The sequence below is a fragment of the Dicentrarchus labrax genome, unplaced genomic scaffold (genome assembly GCF_905237075.1).
Source record: "Dicentrarchus labrax unplaced genomic scaffold, dlabrax2021, whole genome shotgun sequence".
Taxonomy (NCBI): domain Eukaryota; kingdom Metazoa; phylum Chordata; class Actinopteri; family Moronidae; genus Dicentrarchus; species Dicentrarchus labrax.
In genome coordinates, this window is record NW_026136724.1 from 8,596,931 (window position 1) to 8,622,024 (window position 25,094).

Consider the following 25,094-nt stretch of genomic DNA (forward strand, 5'->3'; position numbering starts at 1 on the left):
AGCATGAACATTGCACATTGACACAGTTTTTGCTTGCTGTAATTATTCCTCCTGTTCATAATGTCCTTCCATTGTAAGTGGTAGAGGACAATGGTCCATGGTTCCCTCTCAAAAACTACTACTACATAAGTGTGTATGGAATTAATATGAGATCCTAATTTTTAGCACAAAATCCTGCTGTGTGTTACTTTGCCTCCTTTGCAGGTCTGCATGGAAAAACTGTACGAGGAAACCGAATGAGGGAATTATTTTTGAAGTGAATGATGCAGAGAGAAAAAAACTATTCTATAAGGACTACTTTTAGTTAGAAATGGCTAACATTTTACATTAGGCACGCAATTATTGTTATTATTGATAAATCAATAATTTATGTTCTCGATTAATTGATTAATTTGTTTTATAAAATATCAGAAAATGGTGAAAAATCTGGGAGTGCCCTGGTAGTGCACCAGTGGTGGAGCTAGTGTTGTCTTGAGCTGTCCTGTTAAATAACGTCAAAAAGACCCCAAAATATATAAAAATAAAACAAAAAAAGCCAGAAAAATATAAAAAGGAAAAAAAGCTTCAGACATTATTTATATCGTCAGAGATACCCTGTTTACTTTACTTTACTTTAAGAACATTTTTACCCTCTTTGCCTTAAATCATTATAATTTTGAGTAACTACTTATGTATGAACTGTTTAAATTACACAGTAACAAGCACGTGCACGTAAAGCAATATTTAGCAGCTACACTTGTATGTTGAACAGCTAGACTATCCAGTTTTTTATCACAGGGACAAATCTTTACAGCTAGCACTCACGTTTGAGTTCTCTTCTGAAGATCTGAACTTGGTGAATATTTTAGAGCCCCTGGTCCCAGCTCTCGCTTTTAATAGACTTTAGATTTGTTGTTCAGTTTGGAGTTGACTTTCTCCTTATTGCATAAGCCTGACTGCACTTTCACAAATGTATGATCACATAAACTGTCTGACAAACACATTCCGAGAAACACACACACACACACACACACACACACACACACACACACACACACACACACACACACACACACACACACACAGATATAGGTAGCTCCCTGAAGAGGCAGAGAACATTTGGTCAAGCAGCAGAAAGTTTTCTTTGCAAAGTGAAGTGTGTCATTTACAGACTGTGTAATCCCTAGGTGGCGCAGTTTGGTTCGCGATTGAACTTGGCTAACAAACTCAAAGCAAGTCAAGAGTTTAGAAATAAAGGCTCATTAAATAGTATATACTGACAGACAAATAAATAAGGAGAGATAAAAACATAACCTAAAATACAATTCAGATTCAGACACGGATTTAATGAGTCCCATGTGGAACCCACAAGTGTGTGTGTGTTTTTCGTGTGTGCGTGTGTGTTACAAATAGACAGGTACATTAGACTATTACTGTTACTTGCTCACAAGGGCTGCACGATATGGTAAAAACACCATATTGTGATTATTTTGACAGATATTATGATTGCAGTATGATTCAGGACTAGTGTGGAAATTATCATTTTTGCATCATAAATTTAATTTTCACTGGAATCTGGAGAACATGATTTGTAGGCCAGAGCATCTCTGCAGCACTTAAGTACTTTATTATAATGCTTTTTGTCGCACATTTATCAAAAAATTGCAGCTATTTGCATATTGCACTTGGCCATATTATAATATAATCATAGTCATTCATTCATTAAAACTACTAAGGTGTAAAAGCGACAAGTTGCTGTTTTACAAGCAGTTTTTCCAATAAGACTCCAGAGGTCACCACTCCCAAAATATAACTGTTTCCTCATGTTCCCAGTCTGCAACCTCACCTAAGCTAACCTACTGCAGACATTACGATTATTGCCAAAATGATAATCACGATTATTGTGATCAATATTGAGATCACGATATCGACAATTTTGTCTTGTTTTGTAGACGCATTTTGTTGAACGATTGCGATCGGTGTCAAGCTAACTGATAAACACTTTACACTTCCTGTGACTAGCTTACTTCAAAATAAAAGTCAATTCGCCAGGTTAATGCTTTCAATGTGAAGCTGCAGCAGTAGGAATTGTTCGGTTTTTGTTAGCAGTAACTTAAGCTCAGTAACTGAGCACGCAGTTTAAACGTCAATATTGTAGACGATTAAGATCATTTAATCACAAAATTGTGATCAAGATTAATATTTGATTCATTGTGCAGCCCTAACAGACCTGAGAGTGATATCAGTTTTCTCATTCATCTCTTTGACAGAAAAGTGAATGAATGTTTTTCCAGAATGTGGAATAATTCCTTTAAAAGACTGAAAACTATCAAAGCATTTTCTTTCATCCACAACTTAACTTTGAAACTCAACTCTCACTTGTTCTAGTGAGATCCCAAACGCGCATTGATCTGGTTAGTAAGGACCAAGAAGATGAATAGAAAAATACTGTATGTTGGACAAAATGTGTGTCTATGTCAAGGAATAAAATGTTTCTGCCTCCCTTTCTCTCTCTCTCACCCTTTCTCAGGGTTACCTACCAGCTAATGCGGAAAGGAGAGACAGCGTCTTACAGAGGAAGAGACAAGAATATTTTGGCTTCATCCAGCAATACTATGACTCCCGCAATGACGAACACCATCAGGACACATACAGACAGGTATACGCACGCACACCCACGTTCACTTCTCCTGTTTACTTGTTGTGCATTTAATCATTTCTTCTACATCTGGCTTTTTTTAACACCTTTTTAAAACCACCCAGAACTTGAAGGACGGAATGAAAGACGAACTACAAAAGGTTCCATTTCCAATTACAGGAACACTTTCTTGTCACTAATGTATTCCTTCAGCACAAACCCAGGACACACGGCTGATTACGTGTACGTTTGTGTGTGCGTGTGTGTCTGAGAAACTGTGTTTTTTGACAGGATTCAGCCCTGCAGACAGGATTACTGGAACCAGTTTCATGCTTTCTTTTTTCTCTGTCCCTTCCTCCTTCTCCTTCATGAACTCACAGGACTGTTGTCTGTGTGTCTGTTGACATGGAGAGAGTGTGGTTGTGCACTGTTCATAGAGAAGAGACAACCAGCCCCCAAGCTTCAGAAAGCTGCTTAAATGAACACTTTTCTTTGACTTTGAAAATAATATCTACTTTTACTCTTCTGTCTGTTTATCTGTCTCCCTCGGTCTCTCCCCCACATACTCTTTCATTTTAACGCTCGACTACTTCCCATTCATTTCAGGCCGATAAGAAACATCAAAGTGGGCTGTCGATAGCAAAAACACACATTTCTCATATCCCGTCCAATTTCCCATTGATCTCCTGTGCACTATGCCAGAAAGCTGGCATACTTTGTTTTGATGATTGTTTGGATCGCGTCTTGAAGCCTCTTTTTCTGCCAAATTCCGCCTGTTCCAGAACTGTTTGTGTTGACGGAGTGAGCAGTGATTTCTAGTGAAATTTTTTTTTCTCTGTGTGTGATGATGTGCGTTTGTACATATGTTGGTTTGGCACTGAAATTTCACATTTCAGTAGGTTTTCTATGTATTTTGTGTATATTATGATTAAGTGACTGCAGACACATTTGCATATGTGACATGTACCTATATGTCTTATGTTTGTCTGTGCATTTGTCTTTGTCCATATGGGATGGTCTAAATCTCTCCATCTGTCTCTATAGTTTGTGTCTATTCTTCTGTCTGTCCATCTGTCTCTTTTATATATCTGTTTATGTTGTTGGGGATTTGCCCAAACAGCTTGTGCGTATGTGTGTATGCATATGGATGTAGCCATTGTAGAAGTCCCAGCTTGCACTGTAAGCTTTTTGAAGTACTCCTGCACTTTTGTTCCATCCCAAGAGAAATTGTTGTTTGCTTTTTTTTAAGCTATAAGTAAATATAAGGAAGGTCTGGTGGCTAACACTGGAGTGGATTGTTTGAAACAGCTGATTTAGTTGTACTTTTAAAGCTGTATTAAAAAGGGTTTTGCCACAAGGGGGCAGAAATACTTCAGAAATACTCCTGAAACACTCTCACAGGAGTAGAGCCTTTTTATTATGGGCTTATCAAGTTGTTGTGGCTGTTTTGTCAAGCCGTACTTACACATTCCGCAGTAACAGAGCAACACTGGCAACCCATCTAAATGCTTCTACCTGCCATCTCTCAAATATAAGCCCAATACTCGCTAAACTTTTTAAAAAATCTTTAGTCTTTCTTCTTTTTGTACTTTGCATATTATCTCTTATTTTGTTCTGTTAACGTGTGTGATCTTGTGACAGGGCAGTAGTTACCTACATTTTTATATGGGGTAGTTGGAACTCAACCATATAAAATCAAAACCGTGGACTGTATGCTGCTGAAAGTTGCATTAAGTGTAAAAGGGTTACATAGAGGGTTGTTGATTCCCAGTGGGAACAGCAGTACAATAATTTCACTCAGTATCGGAAATACATTGAGTGCTGTACATTTGAATTCACTTGATAAAGAAGAATTATGGTGTTTTATTCATCTGGGTCTTATAATAATTGTGACTGCTCTGACTATGGGTCATGCTACTTTTTAGCTCACCTGTTCCACTCCTGTTAACTGTAACTCCAGCAAAACAATGTACACCAGGGCAAACAGTGTAAGCTTCCTGAAGCTTTCCAAATAAACTTCAATATTACACCAATCATTTCAAGCTTTTGCCTCTAATGTTGGTTTCTTTGAGGAGGCACATAAACGTCTCAGTGGACCTACGCAGAGAATGGTGTTACTGTGCACACCTAAGTATCAGATTTCAACAACATGTTGTGCGTATCTTAGCGTCACACAAGTTTACCTCCTGTTGGGAGGTTCGAAACCGAGACGAAAATAAACCATGAGCCAGGTTGAAAAAATACCAGAATTACACTTTCTAGGATTTACCTCTTCCTGAGAACATCTAGGGAGATCTTACAGCAACAATATTGAGGACAAGTGCACAATGGGGACTTCTACCTTGGCATGCATGAGTGTAAACGTGTGTGTGTGTGTCTAACACCTTTCTCTCCCATGTTGCTGTCAGATCCACATAGACATTCCTAGGATGAGTCCTGAGTCTTTGGTGCTGCAGCCAAAGGTGACAGAGGTAAGGTGGACAGAGCAGACAGGACTGTGAATACAGCTAAATCCCCAGTCCTGTCGGTAACAAGCCACACACTCTCACAGACAGTCCGCCTGTCCGGTCTGGACTATTTCAGCTGGCTTGGCTCCAGTCGCTGTCCTGCATCCGTCTGGCTCCCTTCTGACGAATCTGTCTGCCTGTCGTGTTGTTCATCTGTGGGGCAGACACTCTGAAATGGTGTGAACGTGGTCCAACACACACACACACACACACACACACACACACACACACACACCTTGTACTCTCAAGCACATAGTATCACAGGGACATCTCAACATGCATACTCGCACTCAAGACCACCTCTACCATCCATTTCAGACCACCGAAACCCCCGTCTGCCTTCAATCAAGAACACCAATCCACTAACTGTTGCTCTCTGTCTCTGTCTGTATTGGCCAGATCTGTGCTAACCTGCCCGTTGCTTCAGTGTTTGTCTTTTTTTTTCTCTCTTTCTCTCTCTGCAGATTCACATTGACATACCGAGAACTAATCCTCTTATTCCTCTCTTTCAACAAGCTTCTGTCCAAGAGGTGAGAACCCCCTCAACCCCCCACCCATGCTGCACACACATCACCTCTACCTAGCAGGGTTTTCCCATCTGGTTTTGGACAGATAATGGGTGGTAACCTCACGATATTGTGGGGCAGGAAGAGAAATAAAGGATCCATGGGCTCAAGGGACAGTCAATAATAAATACCAAATCAATTAATGGTATCAGTTATGTTAGTATAGTTATAGTTATAGTTATAGTTATAAAACTCGAAGAAAAAATCTGTATGAAAATTAACATGAAAGTTATAAGCCAAGGGAAAACCCTCGCTTCAGCACACTGCATGGTCTGGCATGGGCGCACACACAGAAGCACAAAGTGAGATTACATATAGAAGATATTAAGTTATACCTGCAGTCATGCATGTGATCAGATACACATAAACTTCCACTCTGCATGGTTAGTACTTTCTTATGTCTTTGTTCTGCTTTGTTAGTGCTAGTGAACAAAGGATTTCTTGTTACAGCTGGGTACTGTGTTTTAGGGGATATAAAAACTAATTATTTTAAAACCCTCTTAAGCATTATGTTTGATAAAATGATAATAATTATCAGTGGTAGTTTGGGCACATTAGGAAAACATACAGCAAGGCTCACATTACTGGAACACTAAGCTATTAAATTATTCTAAGTAGCTTTGGATAACAGTGTTACTTAAATACTTGAAATGTAAATGTGATACGAGTCACTTTTGTTTTTGCTGTGGTGTAAGAAGTTGGCTCAGCGGGCTTGAGGGACAGTGCAGCTTCCCAAAACAACTTAACAAAATTAACTTGATTCCATTCATTCATACGGGGTTAAGTTTGTCTTATTATTACAGTGCTTGTGGGAGGTCTTGTCATACATAGAACCACTGGCCTGAGAAGCAGAGAACTAAAAACCCAGAAAGAAAAATCCTATAATGAGGTGCAGGCTAATGAGGTGGTCAGGGCTTGTAGACTGCTCCGTGTATACACCTACACATAGGTGCGAGAGCAAGAACACACTTACAGATACACTCCTGAAAGAATACACGATCACGTACGCATGTGTACACAAGGTACAAAAAAAAAAAAGGGAGATAGAGACATTCTAGCATTTATCAGTTTCCAAGCTCACACACGTACAGGTGCATTAATTCATACACACTGAGTCACACATACACAGTGCCCCAGGCAACAGCACCTTCCTTTGCCCCCTTCTTGTACGGGATGCGATTGGGGGCTGTAACCAGGGAAGTAAGGAGAGAAATACAATCAGACATGGAGGAGGCTGCCTCTTTTTTACTTATAATCTTATGTACAGTATGTATTACGACTGTATATATTCTACATCTTCCTGCCCTTACCTCCTTTTCCCAGAACCCATGTTTTTCTCACTCTCGTCCCCACACACTCTTCTCATTGCGTGCAAAATAAAAGCCACCAGTGTGCGTTGAAATATTCAAGCAGCGTGCTCTCATATATTTTGGTATGCAACATTTTTAATGGTTATGCATTCTGCGGCAGCACCACCTGAAAATCACCTCTGCTTCATTTCATTCACTTGTTTGTCTCTGCGCCCCCCCCACCCCACCCCACCCCATGGGGCTCGGAGAGATTTAGTCGAGATGGAAGGCAGTCAACAGTCTGTTCCATTTCGGGGGGAGAGAGGGATATTGAAGCAATTCTGCAGTGATTTCCTAAGTGGTATCTAAGTGTTTGAGTTTTTCTTGTTTTGGAGAACAATACAGTCTTCAGGAGATGTTGATAATCTGCAATTACAAGTTCCCAATGTGAAAAGAAAACGTTTAGTTGTGCCTCCAAATTGTGATTAGAGGCTCACAGAGCAGGATTTATAGTAGTAGTTAAGTAGGTCTCGGTGCATGCCATATTAAAAGAAAAATGTGATTTTTCTTTTTCATTTCAAGCATTTAACTGATTCTTTTCCAATGAATAACTCAAAAAGAATGAGTACAAAAGTAACATTTTTGTGTTGTTGTTGATGAATACTTTGGATAAAACGATTGAACCCATGATCTTTTGACCGTGGAATTATCTTGTTGTTGTTTTAACTTGTCACATGACAATGAAGAGTTCTCTGACCATCTTGTATCAATTTAGTTTCTACCTCTCGAGATTACCCGTACCGGGGGCCCTCTAGATCTGGGACTAATTCAATGGAGCTATCGCATTACGACATAGGAGACACAGGGATGCTGATTTCCTGTTCTAGAGATGCATCGTGTTATGAGAACAATATAAAATTAATGTGAGATTAACATAAATTGAATGAATCTAGTTTCCTGTCTTTTGAGGAGTGAGTGAACTCCGTTTAAACCTGCAGACGATGCTGTTTGGTTAGTGTTTGACACATGCAGTTTCTCCGCGTCTTTGTTTTTTTTCTGCGTTTCACATGCAAACACAACACGGCACCCATTGTAAACCAAGTGTGGGTAGGGTAGTGTGTACGTGCATGGGTTCCCTCAAAGTGGTTCTCTGTGTAGGTGCCAGTGTGAAATATGCATGTCAGCTTTTGAGGTTGCCTGAAAAGAAAGTCCCATTACCCACTCCCCCTGCTAGCAGCAGCACCTCTCCTTGTTTGATAGATGGGCCTTTGATAAGGGAAGAAGAGGAGGTGTGATGTTTGGAGGCAGGTAAAGCAGATTTGAGGAGAAAGGGAAAGCCAGACAGAGTTGCATCTTACCAATCTCTCAGACTGTCTTAACATTGATTGAATTACTTTAAATAAAAATGAGAGGGTTTGCATGCACGGCTTCCAAAAAAATGACATTGGCATAGCTGTGCCCCCCCCCCATAAAACAATGAGCTATGAGGTTATTTAGAAAGTGACAGAAACATGACATATCCCCAAAAAATAAGAAAGTGCTTGATGCGTGTGGTACAGCAAGGTGTGGGTGTGGGGGGAATCCATTTGCACACCAGAGAAAAACAAGCTGAACATCAAGCCTCCTCTAATTCTCTGGGGCTGACAGCATTAAACAGCCACCCATAACGAAGATGGAAGTGTTTGCCTTGCAAAAAAATATTGGGAATTGAGGGAGAGGGAGGGAGAGAGATGGAGGAGGAGATGGACTCAAGAGGGGGGAAGAGCACGAGAGAGAGAGACAAAGTGAGTGAGAGAGAGGAGGGAGGAGGCCAACACCAAAGCAGAGAACAAAGTTCAAAGTGAGCTTTTTTGTGTGCTCAAAAAATAAAATAAAAAAATTCAGCTGAGAAAGTGAAGACTGAGGTGTTGCTCTGTGCTCAGAAAGCCAGAGAAACTGTGCTGGCCCATTTCCATTATGCCCAAAATCCACTTTCTGGTTTTTGGGCAGTAGTTTTGTCACTTTTCACAACAGATTTACAGATGATCTTTAATGCATTTAAACGGTATATAAAAAGATGAATAAAGACGAGATTCAAATACCACTAATTACAAGGAGGACTGTGATGGAATAAAACACGCACACAATTACAAATACATTTTAAGGTTTAACTAACAATTATGTGACATTTTAAGCAAATAATGTCATCTGTAAGTAAGTATTGATGCACTTGCTTATTGAAAGTCAATATTATTACAGTCTCATGGTCAGGGTTAAGAGAAAATATGCCATTAAAGGCACCCAGTGGAGTTTTCTTGTAAAGAAACGAGTCACGTCTACATTAAGTGTTTCTCAACAAAACAGATTTCCTTTTGCGAAGCCGAGTTCCAAACACCATATTTCTTAGCTTGCTGTGTTCTTCTTCCTTGTCTTTGTCGGTAAATTGCTACGCTGCTTTGCACGCTACCGCCACCAACTGTCGATCAACCGAGTACCCAAGTCTACGCGACCCCTCATGCGCCTGCGCAGGACAAACGAAACAGGGATCCACTTAGAATATTACTCTACAGCACTACTAGTGGCCAAAAAACTCCACTGGGCACCTTTAATGTTGTTTATGTATGGAATTTACTGCATAGATTCTATGTCTGTGGTCATGTGCAATGACGGCCCCTGAATAGTCCCATCTTAAACCAGATTACCATGCAGCAAACAGCATCTGTAACTTTCCCACCAGACTCCCACGGCAAGCAAGACTGTGATTGAGATTCAGCTGCTTTCCTCCTCACCAGCTTGGCATGCCTTAAATTGTCCTGATTTCTACTCCTGCCTTCCCACACCTCACTCACTCTCTAAAATTTACTCTTTTTATGATTACAACTTGTAATTCCAACCAGCCTCATGTACTGGAGGCATAATTTGCTGTCAGAGAAGAACTATTTAAGGTGTCAGTGAACATGACTTTTGGTTTTGAGTCATTATTAACATATAAATTGTGAGGGAAATGATTAGTCAATTATTTGATTAATTAAGAGACCATTTGACAAATTGACAGAGGGTTAATTGTTGAAGTTGTTTTATACTAAACATTTACTGATTTTAGTTTCTCCGACAGACATTTATTGCTTTTCTGTTTAATATCATTGTAAATTGACAACGTTTGTGCATTATTTGTGTAATGTAAATGTTTCTTGACTACTGTTTTTATGCAATGTCTTTGTGTGTATGTTTGTGTGCAAGATTTTTGAGCGGATCCTGTTTATCTGGGCCATCCGCCATCCAGCCAGCGGCTACGTGCAAGGCATCAACGACCTGGTCACGCCTTTCTTTGTCGTCTACGTCTTTGAGTACATTGGTAAGTGCTGTCTCCCCCCCCCCCTCCTTTTTTTCCTCTCACTTAAAAACCACCTGATCTTTTGTGCCATACCCTATTGATGTGAAGATCAGTCATCTCTTTTTGCTGCCCACATACTGTAAGCGCCGCTTTCCACAGTGCAGTGGCACCTTTGTAGCAGGCAAGACTCTGGGGTTCATCACAACAGGTCACAGGGAATCAACCTTGGGACCTGTGAGACGGTCTCTCTTTTTACAACTTTTTGGCCAATGAACTCTTGCTGCTCGGTTCCCTGTTTTCTTCTATCTATCTGTTCTTCTTTCATTTAGATCCACACTGTGATCTCAGTTTGTGTTTAAATGTGCTTGTGAGTTCTATTCATCACAGCATTCTGGTTAACACTGAACGATTAGATTGAGAAAGAGAGCGTGACCAGTGGGCGTGTGTGTGCTCGTTTGTGTTCACACCACACTGTTATGGCACTTATGTTGCGCCACATTTACGCAGATTAGTGTTTTATTTTATTCTCATACTTACAAGTATACTCTGTCAGATACAAAGCACACACAGATTTTAAACAGTTTAAATTTTACAGGTCCTGTGTGCAAAGTTTAGAAGGATCTAATGGCAGAAATGGAATTTAATATTTCTAGGCATGTTTTCTTTAGTGTGTAATCATCTGAATATAGGAATAGTTGAGTTTTTGTTACCTTAGAATGAGTTATTGTTGTTATCAGCAGACGCTGCGTGTCACCTTCCACGGAGTTCACGATGTTGACCCGACGTGTTTCTACAGTAGCCTCCAAGGGACAAACCAAACACTGGTTCTAGATAGGGACACAGCCACTGTAGTTTTTTACTTTGTGCTTGGAAGGGGAGGGTGAAGCAAGGGGGTTGTGATCTGCCACTACACCACTAGATGCCACTTAATCCTACACACTTAAATGTGTTAAATTTAATGAAGCCCCATAGCTGGACTTAAACCTGGCACATAATATTACATTCATTTATTTATTTCTGTTTATTTTGTTTGTATGTACAAATTGTATTGTATCCTCCTTTGCGTATTTTTTCAGGATGTTCTTGAATGAGCTCTGTTTTTTTTTTTTAGATCCTTGGTTTTTCTCTTACTGAAAAAGTTATTTTATTCCCCATAGAATCGGGGCCTGATAGTCTTTTTGAAACTACTGAGAGTTGCCATTTTGGGGTGTTTCCAGCATAGAGAAGTGGTCAGTGGAAAGGAGCAATTTTGCAGCACACTCCTTTTCTTTATGAGTTCCGGTTATAATCGGTTAAATGCACAAACAGAAATGTGACAGTAAGTCATGGGAATTGACCCCATGCTGTCGTGACAAGTAGTAAGAGCCACTACAGGTCTCCATGATGTGTGAGTTTCTGTATGCTACTTCTCTGTGCATCTCACATACACACTGTGTTTGTTTGGTTTCGTTGTGCCACATTTTGGCCCATTGCGCTCTCTTTGAAGCCATTCAAAATAGAACTACTAAGTGGAAACCACAATGCTCTGTGGACCACCTCGCACACGCCAGACCAACTGTGGTCACAGAGACACAATTAAGATCCACAAGTTAAGTGCTGGGAAGCACGCAAGTAGGTTGGCTTCTCTGACTCCTGTGCTTCTGTGTACTGCTTTTGGCACACAGCACTTTATTCAGAGCTAATGGGTGTTTGTTTTAAGGCATTTTCTCCACTTTTATTTTAACTTCTACTTGGTATTACTTCTTTTAGTATAATGCAATACAATGCAACAGTACGGCATGCTACTGTGCAGCCACCAAAATGACCATGAAGTTAAATCAACACTAATGAAAAAAACTATTTTACCATAAAATGAACATTACAACGTTCATTAAGGTGGGTTTTATTGCAGGGCTGTTGTATTAGAGTGCATTAGTTAGTAGCTAACCTTAAACAAACAGGCAAATAAATATAATTTTCCAAAATGTGATTTCTACCATTTCAAACCCGGCTTTCTATTTAGAGCTGCTATGACCTTAAGACCTTAATTTACAAAACTAGCTAATTAAAAGCAGAGCCTTACGAATATGAAACATTAACAAATTCAATTTAGGAAACATGCAGCATTTTGGAATTAATTGCATTTTGTGCAGACAGTCACTGTGGTGAGGAACTATAAAAAGATGGTTTACATGTTTCCCAACTCCAGTGACTAAACGTGTGCACAATAATGTATGACTGTAAGACTCTTGACTGGTTTCCTCTGCTGTTTCTTTCACTCTGTCATTTTCTACTTTCTGTCTTTATCCATACCTCTCTCTGCATTTGTTTCTCCTTTTTCTTTGGCTTTCTCCGTGGGCGAGTCACGCTCTTGTCAGATCTTCAAGGCATCACCCCGCGCTTTGTTCCCCTGCATCTCTATGCGCTGATGAGCCTTGAACAACATACACAGCCAACAAACCTTCCAACGTGCCTGGCCGGCGTCTTACATGATGGGTTGATGCGCTGTGTTGTTGTTGTTAGGTGCTCTTGTTTTCTGACGCAGAAGAGAGAGCCAAAGCAGAGAGCGGTTTGGCTCTTTCGCAGGCCTAATTTTGCTGCTTTGTGGAGGGGTAGGAAGTGTGAGATACACTCTCTCATGCTGCCGCGCTCTCTTGCTCTCGCTGGCTGTCTCTCCTCTTCTCTTGACATCTGTTTTTCTTTCTTCTGTTGCATTGCACTTTCCCCTTCCTCCTTTTTATGTGAGCTCATGAGTGTATGATGAAAGCAGGAAGTCAGAAATCATTTCTTTAAGAATTGTCACAAATAAATACACACACACACACACACACCCCATGGGCAATGTAGACATGTTAGATGAGTACTACTTATACAAACAAATGGGAACATTTGATGGTGTTTGTAGGTCAGACACCTGAACTCTTCCTCTCTCTGCTTTTCCCTTTCTTCTCCTAATGAGGTCAAAGACTGATCTGTCAAACCCAAGAGTCATAAACCTATTGGTGAAAACACATCTTAAGAAACATAGACACAGGGCCTGGACTAAGAGACTTGCCAGTGAAATTTCAAGTCAAAATTAAATAAATAATTTACAATTTAATGTTTTTATGACTAATCTTCTGCTGCTCATCTTTATAGAATAGGAGGAGTATTTGAAGTGAAGAATGCTCAAGTGTATCCTAATGCCAAAAAGATTATTATTGAGACTATGACCACGATATGAAAATGTTAACAAATGAATTAACTCTAGGCTTCCTATAGTACAGATCTAGCTTTGAACATCACAAACCTACTAATTGAAGCGAATAAATGTTTAAACTTGCATTAACACATTTTGTAGCGACTTGGAGAAGCAAAAAGATGCTGTAAACACAACACTGACATATTAGCTTGAAAAGTTCCCATATCCACCTATAACTCTGATATGGCAGACAGTTTCTTATTCACACATCAGTCAAATAGGCACAGTCATATTTCTGGCCACTTGGCAAATTTAAGCTCAGTATTCGCCCCTTTTATCTCTGTTTTAGTTTCCACTGACTCCTGCTGAATGATCTGGCTCTTGTGCTGCTCAACGCTCCACTACGTTCACTACATTTGGTGCTGAGCATGTTTTTCACTGCTTGCTGCGTCTGAAAAACAACGCAAATGATAGCGCTGAGAATGAACCAAAACAATAAAGTTGTACTTTATAAAACCAAAACAAATAACTTAAAGACGCTATAATGCTAGGTGATAATTGTCTGGCTCTTTACATGTACAAAATATTGATTATAGCCACATTAAGAAATAGCTACTTAAATCGTTTTTGAGTTGATAATTAACTACATCCATGTGTGTTCATGTTCATGTTCATGTCATTGACTGACTGTAGGGTAGTAGACACTGGTTCAGTGGAAATACATATATGTGTGTGATGTATCTCCATTATCCTGTGTGTGTATTTGAGGCTGTTCATTTATATCCCGCACAAAGTCACCTCTGCAATTGTCTGTTTAATGGACACAACATTGGCTGTTGTTGGCAGTGGGACTTGATAGTTCACATTATGGTACGGTGGCCTAATCAGTAGCGCTGTAAAACAAAATGAGGAGCGCAGTAGGTGAGAAAGTGGCTTAGACCAGCCTCCAGCAAAAAAAAGGTTAATATAGGCTTATGTCCTGCAGAGAAAAATTGAGTAACAAAGAAAGCAGCCAAACCTAAAGCCAACGTGTCTGTCAGCAGATTAGGTTTTTTTTTTATTCACACTAAAGAACCACCAAGTTTACTTTCTCAAAATGTTCAGATTTCATTTTCAAATGTGTGTTTGTGTCTATACAATGTGAAGCCTTGTGGATTTGAGCGACAGCCAGTATCTGAGGATATGAGTCAGTTCACTGATTGGGAACCTGATTAAGACCTTGACATATTTTCAGCTGCTTCATCTACCCTCTAAACAAGTCTTTTCTGTCTGTTCTCTGTTCCATGTTGTGTGTTGTCTCTCTCTCTTTCTACTGTAAGTGCTGGTATAGTTGTCTTTTTTTTTAGACTCTTCATTGCTTCATTCCCAAAGTCTTTTTGCTTACAGTAGTCTGTATAGGCTACCTCAACAGAAGTGATGGGGGGGGTGGGATAGGGTAGGGAAAAAAAATACAAAATCATACCCACAGTCTGCTGCCCACAAGATCTCCCTGAAAATGTCTGTTTACTTGTCTTCCCGTTATGTTCCACTACTCCTATGTGTCACTTTGTTAGTGTCTCTTTGTTTGTCTTTCTATTTATCTCGCTCTGTCTTTCTGCCTTCTTTTTCTGAGTCACATACAGCCTTGGTCTGGTACTGCAGTGCTTGTTCAGGTGCCATACACTCCATTTACCTTTTGATGATGCAATGCAGAGTGATTGCTCGACCTCCTAACACCGCACTCAGCCCCCTTTTCTTCCTGTCACCAACTTTCATTAACACCTGACTGTTAATCCAAATTGAAAAGTTCCAATTGGTCGATTATTGATAAGCTCTTCTGGCGCCGTGGAAGAGAAAATACCACTTAAGTTGTTTTGTATCCACCTGGACTGTTAAGCAATCTAGCAGGCCTCCCTTCTGTCAAAGGAGAAATTGATTTGGAGAGTCTATCGTTCTTGTTCCCCAACTGTGAGGCATTACACTGCTTTTGTCTTCTCCCTATCTTCCGTGGTGTAGCTCCTCTCCCATTAGCCGACAATAGAAGTCATCTAATTAAGGCCAAGACGGGCCATGACGGGCCAAGGAGCCGGGCCAGTCCTCTTTTAATGTGGAGCGGCCATTGATCGCCCAGTGGATCCATAATGTAATCTGCATGCCAGTGTCTAAGTATGGATCCACTCTGAAGAAAGATGAGAACAAGCAAGCAAGTTAAAAAGACGGGGGGGGGAGAGAGAGATGAGGCGGCGTATTGGAAACAAAATTCAGAGAGGTGAGCGTTTGACAAGTGTAAGTGAAAGAGAACCACAGCTAGAATGGAGACAGACAGAGTAGTAGAATATAACAGCAGCCAGAGTGCGTCGTGGCAGGTTTAAGAGTAAGAAAGAGTGCCGGCATGGAGAATGACAGAGAAGGACAAACAACAGAGCAGGAAAACAAGATTTTCAAAAAGAGGAAAATGACAGACTTGGAAAGTGCCCCCATGCTGTCAGGAAGTGGATGAGCCAGGCAGGCCTTCCTCCTATCAACTAAGAGATGAATGGCCTAGTGTAACCTATCAACATCTTCCACTGTGGGGCTGTATTTGTCATAGCAGGCAGAAAGTGGCTAGCAACAGTTTCTCTGTTGCTACGATTTCTTAAAGAATGCTGCAATCAGCTTTGTGTTCACCACTGTGTGAAAGCAGTGCTCCCAATGTATAGAATTGATTTCTCTGATTACATATTAATATTAATATAATATGGTTTAAAGAGTAACAGGTGAACACTGGACTAAGTTTTTGCTATTATTGATTGTTTTTTTTTACCATGAAAAAAATATCTTTGAATGCTGATTCAACAAAATATACTGTAAAAAAGGTCTAAAATTGAACCTTAAAGCTGCTATAATTAATATTTTCATTTTAAAATGCATCAAATGACCATGTATAATGTGAAAGGTGCACCGCAAAGAATTATCACCTGACATCCCTCAGCTCTACAGAGCTTTATAGCTCATCTTGTTGCTCATTGTTTTGGTTTTACTGCCTTCAACTTTACTGTTTTGGTTCACTCTCACTGCTCTCATCAGTGTTGTTTCCAACTGCAGCAGACAGATGTTCTCAGTGAAAAACCTCCAATAAATTGCCTGTATACTGCCCGGCATCTAATGGCAGACAACGTTAGCAACTAGCTTGTGAACACAGTGTAGGATTTAGCAGCTAAAGAGCCAGGTATTCTTTAGGAGTTGGTGGAGCAAAGCAAGGGCTGAAAGGAGAGTGTATATTTGGCCAGAGACTTGAGTTCGGATGATTGCTAATGCTAATTGCTTGTGTTTCAGCTTGTTAAGCAAATGTAGGTTTAAAATGAATGTATGTAATGAAAGGTTAACTTTCACCGGACATTTGCTGAGGACTTCCCTAGAAAAGAAACGCCACGCTGCATTGTTTTCATATTAAAGAAAGATTGTTTTCCAGCATTGACCAAAGGTGCTCTTGAACGTTGTCCTTTTAGAAGTAGGATAATGTGCCCAATTAGCAGGAACGCTTTAGGAAGGGAGGAAGGAAGGATGGCAAACCTTGATTTGTGTTTTAGGTTAAGTATATTTTAAAATTTAGATGCATTTTATTGCAGAAGAAGCAGAGGCTCATGTCCAAACTGCAATGTGAATTCCTTAAGAAACGGGGTTTGAAAAGAGAAGCCTTACATGTTTACACAACTCGGCTTACATCACTTGAGGGGCAAACAGAGATCAAGGGACAAATAAGGTGTCCAAGCAACCAGAGCTATCAGTAAGGTCAGAATTGTCCCGGAGATGTGTCCTTGTGGTTGTTAGGGAAGTCGGAGACGATGAGGAGCAAAGAGAGCAATATGCCCGTATGACGAAGGTCCTGACAGCACTGTGGAAGATGTGCTGTGTGTATTTTTGAGTGTGCGTTAGCCAGCCTTTTTAAAACATCAAGACTCCTCAGATCCCTAGACACAGCTTTTCTCAAGAAGCTTTCACAAATGCAGAGAAATGTGCACTCCCTTTTACAATTTGCTTTTCAACAGCAACTGCTGTCTGCTGAGGGCACATTTTTAAAATGATGCACAGTTTCTAGTCAGCTTTTAGGAAGTGAGATCTCTTTGGACGTACATTATTTCAAAAAGTTTGTCTCAGTCCCGTGGTAACAAAACACGCTTTACAAGTTGAGAAAGATGCCGTGAGAGACAATGGGATAGACTAACTTGCATGACTCCTTTTAGATTATTTTGATGTATTTGTCATTGCACAAACGGCTAGACACAAACTGTGGTTAATCACTCATTTAAAAATGGCATTGTGAACAGTGCAGCCTATATGTTGTCAATATTTGTTATTTTTCTTGCCACAGTTGTTTTATTTTAACCAGACTATGATCTAATGCGAATCCTTCACTATTTACAGATGCTGGATATCACTTTGCTCAGCTGTTTTTTACCAAACACTAGGGAACTTTTGTTGGAGAATTTGTTGGACATACAAAATTTGGCAGTTACACATTTTTCTCAATATCAGTGCTAATACATTTTTATTTTGTAATGTAATTACTTTCATGCACAAATAAAAAAAGAAGGTGTGGTCTAGTGCAGTGCAACCGACATCCACATTACTATAAACTGAACAACTGAAGTAAGCACTGTTTGCAATTTGTGGTTTATTTTGTCAGACATAATATACATTTTGGAATATATATTTTCTACCTTAAAACTTCAGGAATAATCTAAACTTCATGGTTCTGGTTAAACAAACTGAAAAATTAAAATGTCCGAGTGACTTTTCATTGGGCCTCATTTACAAACTGGCACCCGTGCTTGGCACTAACGGAATTTGTTTAATCTCTGTGTGTACACAACTGTGTGGGCCTAAATGTATCAATGCCTGTGTGTGTTTGTGTATGCATGCGACTTACAACCTTAGTGAGTGTGTGTGCATCTGTAAACCGATATACTGCTTGTGCATACATTCGAGTGTGTGTATCTGCATGTGAGCAATAAATTAGCTTTTATCTTGTAGGTTTTAAATATGTTTCTCATCGTCGTTGTGCTGTTTCTGTTGAGAAGTCAGTTGTACAGGCTTTATTTAGTTCATGTTCATATTGAATTCTAGTAGAAAGTCGAAATGTGGCTCTCTGGTGCTATAAATGTCGTTGATGAAACAGCTTGTATAGATACTCTGTCATTTTATTCATGTGTGTCTGTCTGTGCTGGTCTTTATGTAGGATCTCATTTACATATGCTAACATAAAACGCCTAGCTTCCCCTCATCTGGTATGCTTTGCTGCAAATGAAGCTGACTGACTTGTCATGTTAGAGCCCGGTGGGGGGCCTGGCTAAATGTGCTTATGTACCTCAAGTATGAACCCACATCACTATATTGAACTGCTCTACATTGCCTCAGAACAAAGCAATTGGGCTCTGCTGGATGTCACTTTGTAAAAAGTCAAGGTGTGGCATGACCCGCTTATGTACACATACACACAGCCCCTGCATTGTCACTGTGAGTGTGTGTGTTTGTGTGAGGGGGGCTGGTGGGGTGTAACATTGCAGATAGACTGGCTTGGTGGAGCACCCAGGGACAAAGCTTGGAAGATGGAAACATACTGTCAGTCAATTGGGATGAAATGACTGCAGGAGTATAACACCACACACACAAACACAGGGCACAGACTGGTGAGGTGAGCTGTTAGACACACACACACACACACACACACACACACACACACACACACAGAACACTGGCTGAAGCTGATATCTCCTCCATAAAGAGAAGAGCTGAGTCTCATCAGACTGGATGGAAACAGAAACTCTAGAAACTATGTCTGTGAATTAAGCTTTCTGAAAATGACACCGAAATGTCATATCCTGCCTGAATTATATGTTCAGGTTGGCAGTATATATCACAGTAAGCAGCACTTTGCTCTATTTTAAGCATTCATTTTGTCCCTTTCAGCATTATGTTGAGTCTTCTCTTCTAGACATTTTCCCTCATATGTCCTCTCTGATCTGTTGTTTGTCCACTGGTACGGCGCTTCAGCTGTGCCACAGTGTGCCCTGCCATGCTGTGCTATGCCATGCTGATTTGTATTTCAATTGGATCCTTGCATCAGATGATTACAGTGCTGAATGGTTGGCTCAATATGTGTGGTCAAAGAAAGGAAGTGCCAACTCCGGTGTCAGCTGTCATTTGGTGTTAATTAACTCCTGTGTTGCTGTTGCAGAACCGTTGGAAGACTTTTATTGTGAAAGTCCCTGATCTTAGTTTCTGTTTGTATTTCCATTTCCATTTTTCTTTTTGGCTTATCCTGTTAATTCTCCCCTCGTCTTTCCTCTGTCTTTATAGCCATCCATCTGCCTGTTTGTCCATCTATAGATTGAGCAATCTGTAGAGCGGATCTCGGCCAGTAGGCGGTTACCTAATATTGGCTTCTTTCTCCCCATGGTCTGGCCACCGTTGGTCGAGCCTTCTATTCTAAGTCTTCCTCTGATTAACGGCTGTTATTAGCTCTAATGAGCTGCTTAGTGATTGCCCGAGCACAGCTGCTGACATCCAGCAGGAACACTGTCTTTTCTACTTTGTTCCTTATCTACTTTTGCTTTCTCTAATTTCTCCTGCTTTAATCATTCAGTGAGACTATTGACTCGGTGTAGGCATTATTTTCCTGCCAGACAGTATGAGAGTTTGTTCTTCAATTTTCTGTGACGCTGCCTCTCTTTGTCTCTCTCCTGGCTTGAGCTTTGTCCCGGTCCCCACTCCTCGATTTGGTTTGGAACGCATTCACCATGTTTCTGGGGTTAAGTAATAGCATTTGGGCGGGGAGGAATCGAATCAGCTGCGTGCTTTTGACCCTCAGTCTCTGTCTATCTCCACCTTTCTCTGTATAAATGTCCCTCTTTCATTCCCCTGAAATATGTTCTTCTCGTTCAGACGTTTAATGGCACTTTACATTAACTTTCTACTTCTTTCTCTTCAAAAGGGCTACATTCAGCATAATATTTCTACGTCAAAGGACCAGTGTGTAGCATTTAGGAGGATCTATTTGCAGACAGGAATGTAATATGCATCACTATGTTTTCATTAGCGCATAATCACCTGAAAATAAGAATTTTTATTTTTTGTTACCTTAGAATGAGCCTTACATCTACAGATGGCATGGGTCGCCTTTCTATGGAGGCAAGTTTTAGTTTTTAAAGGTACATTAATTGATGCATGACACAACGTTTACCTAATTCTGTAATGTAGCAGAGGCCAACATGGAAATAAGTTATATCGGATTTCACTGAACGGGACACAACTGTGGTCTTTGTTTTCAGTCAAACTGTTCAGCAGGTAGAGACAGGAAACACGATAACAAAAATGTATTACGGCGTTAAATGAAACTGTACAAAGGGATTGCACCACGTTTGTTGATTTGTTTGTAATTGTATGTTTTGAGCCTCGCATGTTTTGGCCTGCGGTGCGGAAGTGACCGTTACAATCACAGAGACCATCGTCTGTGCCTGACAACAGGATATATAGAGCTGAAAATCAATAGCTGTGCTTTCATCTGCATCCGGACTGATCTTATTTCCCCGTATTACCAGAAATTCTCTCATTGCTCCTGATAAAAAGCAATAGAGCTCTGAAATGATCCAGAGAAATAGTTCTGTCAAAAAATGATTTATCTTCTGTGAATAATCGCAGGGGTTATTGAATATTTTTAGATTAAGTTAATTACTTGACTATAAAAAGCCATAAATTGAAGCTCTCCTCACCGAAAATCTTCAGATCTCTCCTAGTCTCTATTTCTCGTTCTCTCTATCAGCCGTTTGATTGTAAGGAGGGGGGGGGGGGGAATCTGTTTTATCATTCTGTCACCAGCGAGACGCGTTCCGCTTGACCTGATGCAATTGGAGGCAATTGAAACAGTCATCTTACCGTGCTGCGACGGTGGTGTGTGGTGTTTTCGATTGCATCATGACTTTGTGCGCATGCACGGACGTGCATACAGACATATGCACATTTCAGACATGTGGGTTTGAAACAATAGCACTCACACACAAAAGGATCTTGACACGACATATAAGCATACACATAGACACTGCAGCCTCACACACATAAACACAAATACTCGTGTATGTGTCAGCGCAGGATTACGTCGTGAGGTGTCTGTAACACTAGGCATGTTGACTGTCTGTGACTTTAAATGTTTCTGTTGCCGTTCATAATGTCTGCTTATTACTGTTCCGCTAATGTTTTTTTCCTCCTAACTAAGCCTGCAGATTACACACACTAATGACTTAATGGACTGATCCTTCACTTACATCTCAGGAAACGTTCCTTCAGCTCCCAAATGTGTCTCGTACATTAGGGTAGAGCGTTTACTATGCCTTGAGTGAATTGGACATTTTATGTGGTTAAAATGCTTTATATATGTGTGCCTATATAAAGTGACGGTTAACATGTGTTTGAATTCTTCTGATTGACACGCGGCAAAGTGGTTATAGGGGTAGAATAACTGAAACAGTACATTTTTGTGCTGTTAGTGAATGTTGTTTAAACACTAATTGAGTTCCAATCCCTTATACAGACACCTGTTCACCAAAGCAGAGTAATGTCTGTCCCACTAGTTCACTAAAAGCACTTGGATTGCAGCCAATGTTCCACGTCACCTGTAACATTGTATACAGCAACCCTCAACTACAGCAACAGAAACCAGCACAGGACATACAGCAGTACAAAGAAACAAATATAAAATAAGCACTTCCTTTTATTACCAAGCAATTGTGCTAAGCACTTAGCGCAGTTTATTCCATTCAGAAAAATGAGACAGTGAACACTTCCCTTTGACTACAGATAAACACAAACAAACAAACTCAATGCCTACAGTGCCTATATGGGAGACAGAAGAGGACACATGCTTCATTTGCTTTGTTTTTCACTCTCAGTAATGCTTTATGTGGCATAATGATAACAAACAAGATGCTCATTTGTAAAGTCACATGCATCCAAACCTATCTCACTTTACTTTTCCCTATCTTTTGTGACAGTCCAAAAGCAAAAAGTATTGAATTTACAATCATAATAAAACAGAGAAAAGCAGGACATTTTGAGAAGGGTTTTTTAACTTACAATCCCCTACAAGGAACCTTAATTTTTCATTATGGCGGCCCCTATGGACAAAAACAATAGTGTTTATACAGGCTCGTTTCATTGATTTCAAGGGGAATCTGACCAAATCTGACCCGCTAGCAGGCATTAAGAAAAACCATATAAAAAGTCAACTTTGTCACTGATGGTCTTGATTGTTTACACATAGAGGCATCAGTATTAAATTCAGACTGTTTCATAACCAGTTCATAACTCATTGGAGTATGTTTAAATAAATTACTTAAAGGGATCTCTTGGTCTCTATTATGAGTCATGCCCCAAAAGCCCTGGTTCCTACATTTCCCACAGTGGAACTTGATATTCTTTCATTAGACCCTCTCCTCCTCTTAAATGCCCACCTCTTCCCATATCCCAGCATGCAAGGCATATTACCCTTCCTAGCAACAAGTGTTTTACTGATTGCTCCCCACGTGTGCACCCTTGCGATGGATAGAAATGATACAATACACTATCGGTTGCCAATGCCACCCCTGGCCCACCCCTGTGTATGTTATCACAGTGGAATTATAAAGCTGCGGAGGAAAACACAAACAAGCCTCATTCCAGGATATGTTGCGTTTCTCTGGCATTGCCATGGTTACACGATTGTAGAGTACGTTGCCAGCTGCGCACATGTTGAATCACAAATTTCACACACATCTGTGCTGTACAAACATCCCACGGGCCACTATGAGGGGTGTTAATGGGGAGGGATGTAATGCGAATAGAGATATTGGCAGCAGTGGCAACAGTTAATGCGATGCGGTGGCCTTACTCAACATTAAACACTTTAAGCTTCCTCATACAAGACACCATCTTACCTCGGGGCAAGTGGATCATTATGTGTCGGCACATAGGCAGATATGGTATTAATAGCTGTATTCCATTTGATGTCAAGGACTTACATTATCTTGCCAACAGCTGTGGGGCCTGCTGTTTGATGTATGGACACACAGGCTTATAATGCAGATAGTGGGAGATGAGAACATTGTTGGAGTGATTGTGTAGATTTTATGGCCTAAAGCGTTCCTTATCACTGCTAAGGCTGAAGTTCAGTGCTTTCAATGAGTAAGCTTAGTGGTGTAAACCTTGTAACTTCCAAGAACTATGATATGAAGACAGTGGAGGCTTTTTTTGGAAGCTAGACGGGAGATTTTAGATACGTTTCTTGGTCCCATGAACCCTGAGATCAAAGCAAAGATTATTGCCTCAAATATGGTAGAGAGAGGAAAAAAAACAATTATTCCTACTTTCACCTCCACTAATATCACTTCCACCTGTTCTCAAATACACGCACACACTCTCTCCTACCGCCACCTTCTTTCACCTCCAGCTGTCTATTTTCATAACTTCACATCTTGTTTTGCACACAGCCATAATTCTATTCTCATAGCACTCTCAGCTCCTGTGATCCTGTGCATTTGTGTGTGCATGGACGTGCCTGTGTGTGTGCACCCAGTGTGTTGGTGACACCAGGTTTGCCACGTTGACTCACCTCTTAATTATCCAACAGTATGAATGCCACCTCTCTGGAAAATGTTCAGCTCTCATTAACAACGGTGTTATCACACTAATGTGCCACGGTGGGGAAAGCACTTTTTTTTTCTCTTTGTTGCAGGGACCTGAGTGATATATGTGGGGGTGGGGTGGGGGCGAGGGGTTCGTCAGAAGGTGGAGGGAGGTGGATGGTATTGCATGTCTCACCAGCAGCTAACACGTGTCTAATTTTTAAGTGTCGAAGCCCTCGGCTGTGTCACTTGGGTGTCGTTTTGAAGGTGGAAACTGGATTGTGACATGTTTGGATTCTGCGCCCAAATTGTAAGTCATTAGATCCATTAGATTGAACCTGAGCTTCCGCTGTAAATTATAAGTAATGCCCGCGACACTTCATGTGATCTTATGAGCTTTGGATGGTGGAATTTTGTTAAAACCAATAGCATTCTCTCTCTAGCAGTCTGCATCTCAGGTTCGCTTGTGATTAATCTGAACCAACAGAGGGTTGTCAAATGGGACTGTTTTTTATTGCCAATTGCTGTCTGCAAAGACACACACTTACTCTCACACTCGGCACACACACACGTTATGATTACATCAGGTTAAACTAGCTCGTTTATCATCTTACATCACATTACCTTGTGGCCCATAGTTGTAGAGGGCAGATGGCAGCACTGGCGTGATTGTGTGTGTGTGTGTTGCGTGCACTCGCTCGCGTGCACACGTCTGTGTATGTAGGCGCCCGCACTCGGTCTCCGGAGGTGTAACCCAGCTCGGCATGCCAAGCTGTGCCAAGTGCTCACAGCTGGCAGCGACCAAGCAGTTGGTCTCTCTGGACAAGTTGCCCCCTGCGCCAGGACAAACAGGAAATAAACCCTGGGGCCTGGCAGGAAACTGGCGCTGTGGCCAATAGGAAGAGGGGTGAGGAAGGGAGACGGGTGGGGGTGGAGAACAGCTTGGAGAGGCAGGGTAGCAAGAGCAAGAGAAGAGATGTCAAATGGCTGTATAGGAGACAAGGGAGGAGGGAGAATAGAGAGGAAAAG

At 40.8% G+C, this 25,094-nt stretch overlaps 1 protein-coding gene across 2 annotated transcripts in view; it reads left to right on the top strand.

Annotated features, from left to right (window-relative positions):
• tbc1d22a (TBC1 domain family, member 22a) overlaps positions 1–25,094 on the top strand; it is a 112,444-nt gene that overhangs the window by 29,717 nt on the left and 57,633 nt on the right. Inside the window, exons 7-9 of one of the 2 annotated variants that reach the window (XM_051391882.1) lie at positions 2,510–2,638; positions 5,026–5,088; positions 10,199–10,313. In XM_051391882.1, coding sequence (XP_051247842.1) covers positions 2,510–2,638; positions 5,026–5,088; positions 10,199–10,313 — 307 coding nt within the window. Of the gene's footprint in view, positions 1–2,509; positions 2,639–5,025; positions 5,089–5,588; positions 5,655–10,198; positions 10,314–25,094 lie in introns of both variants that reach the window. The other variant, XM_051391881.1, reaches the window with a different exon arrangement.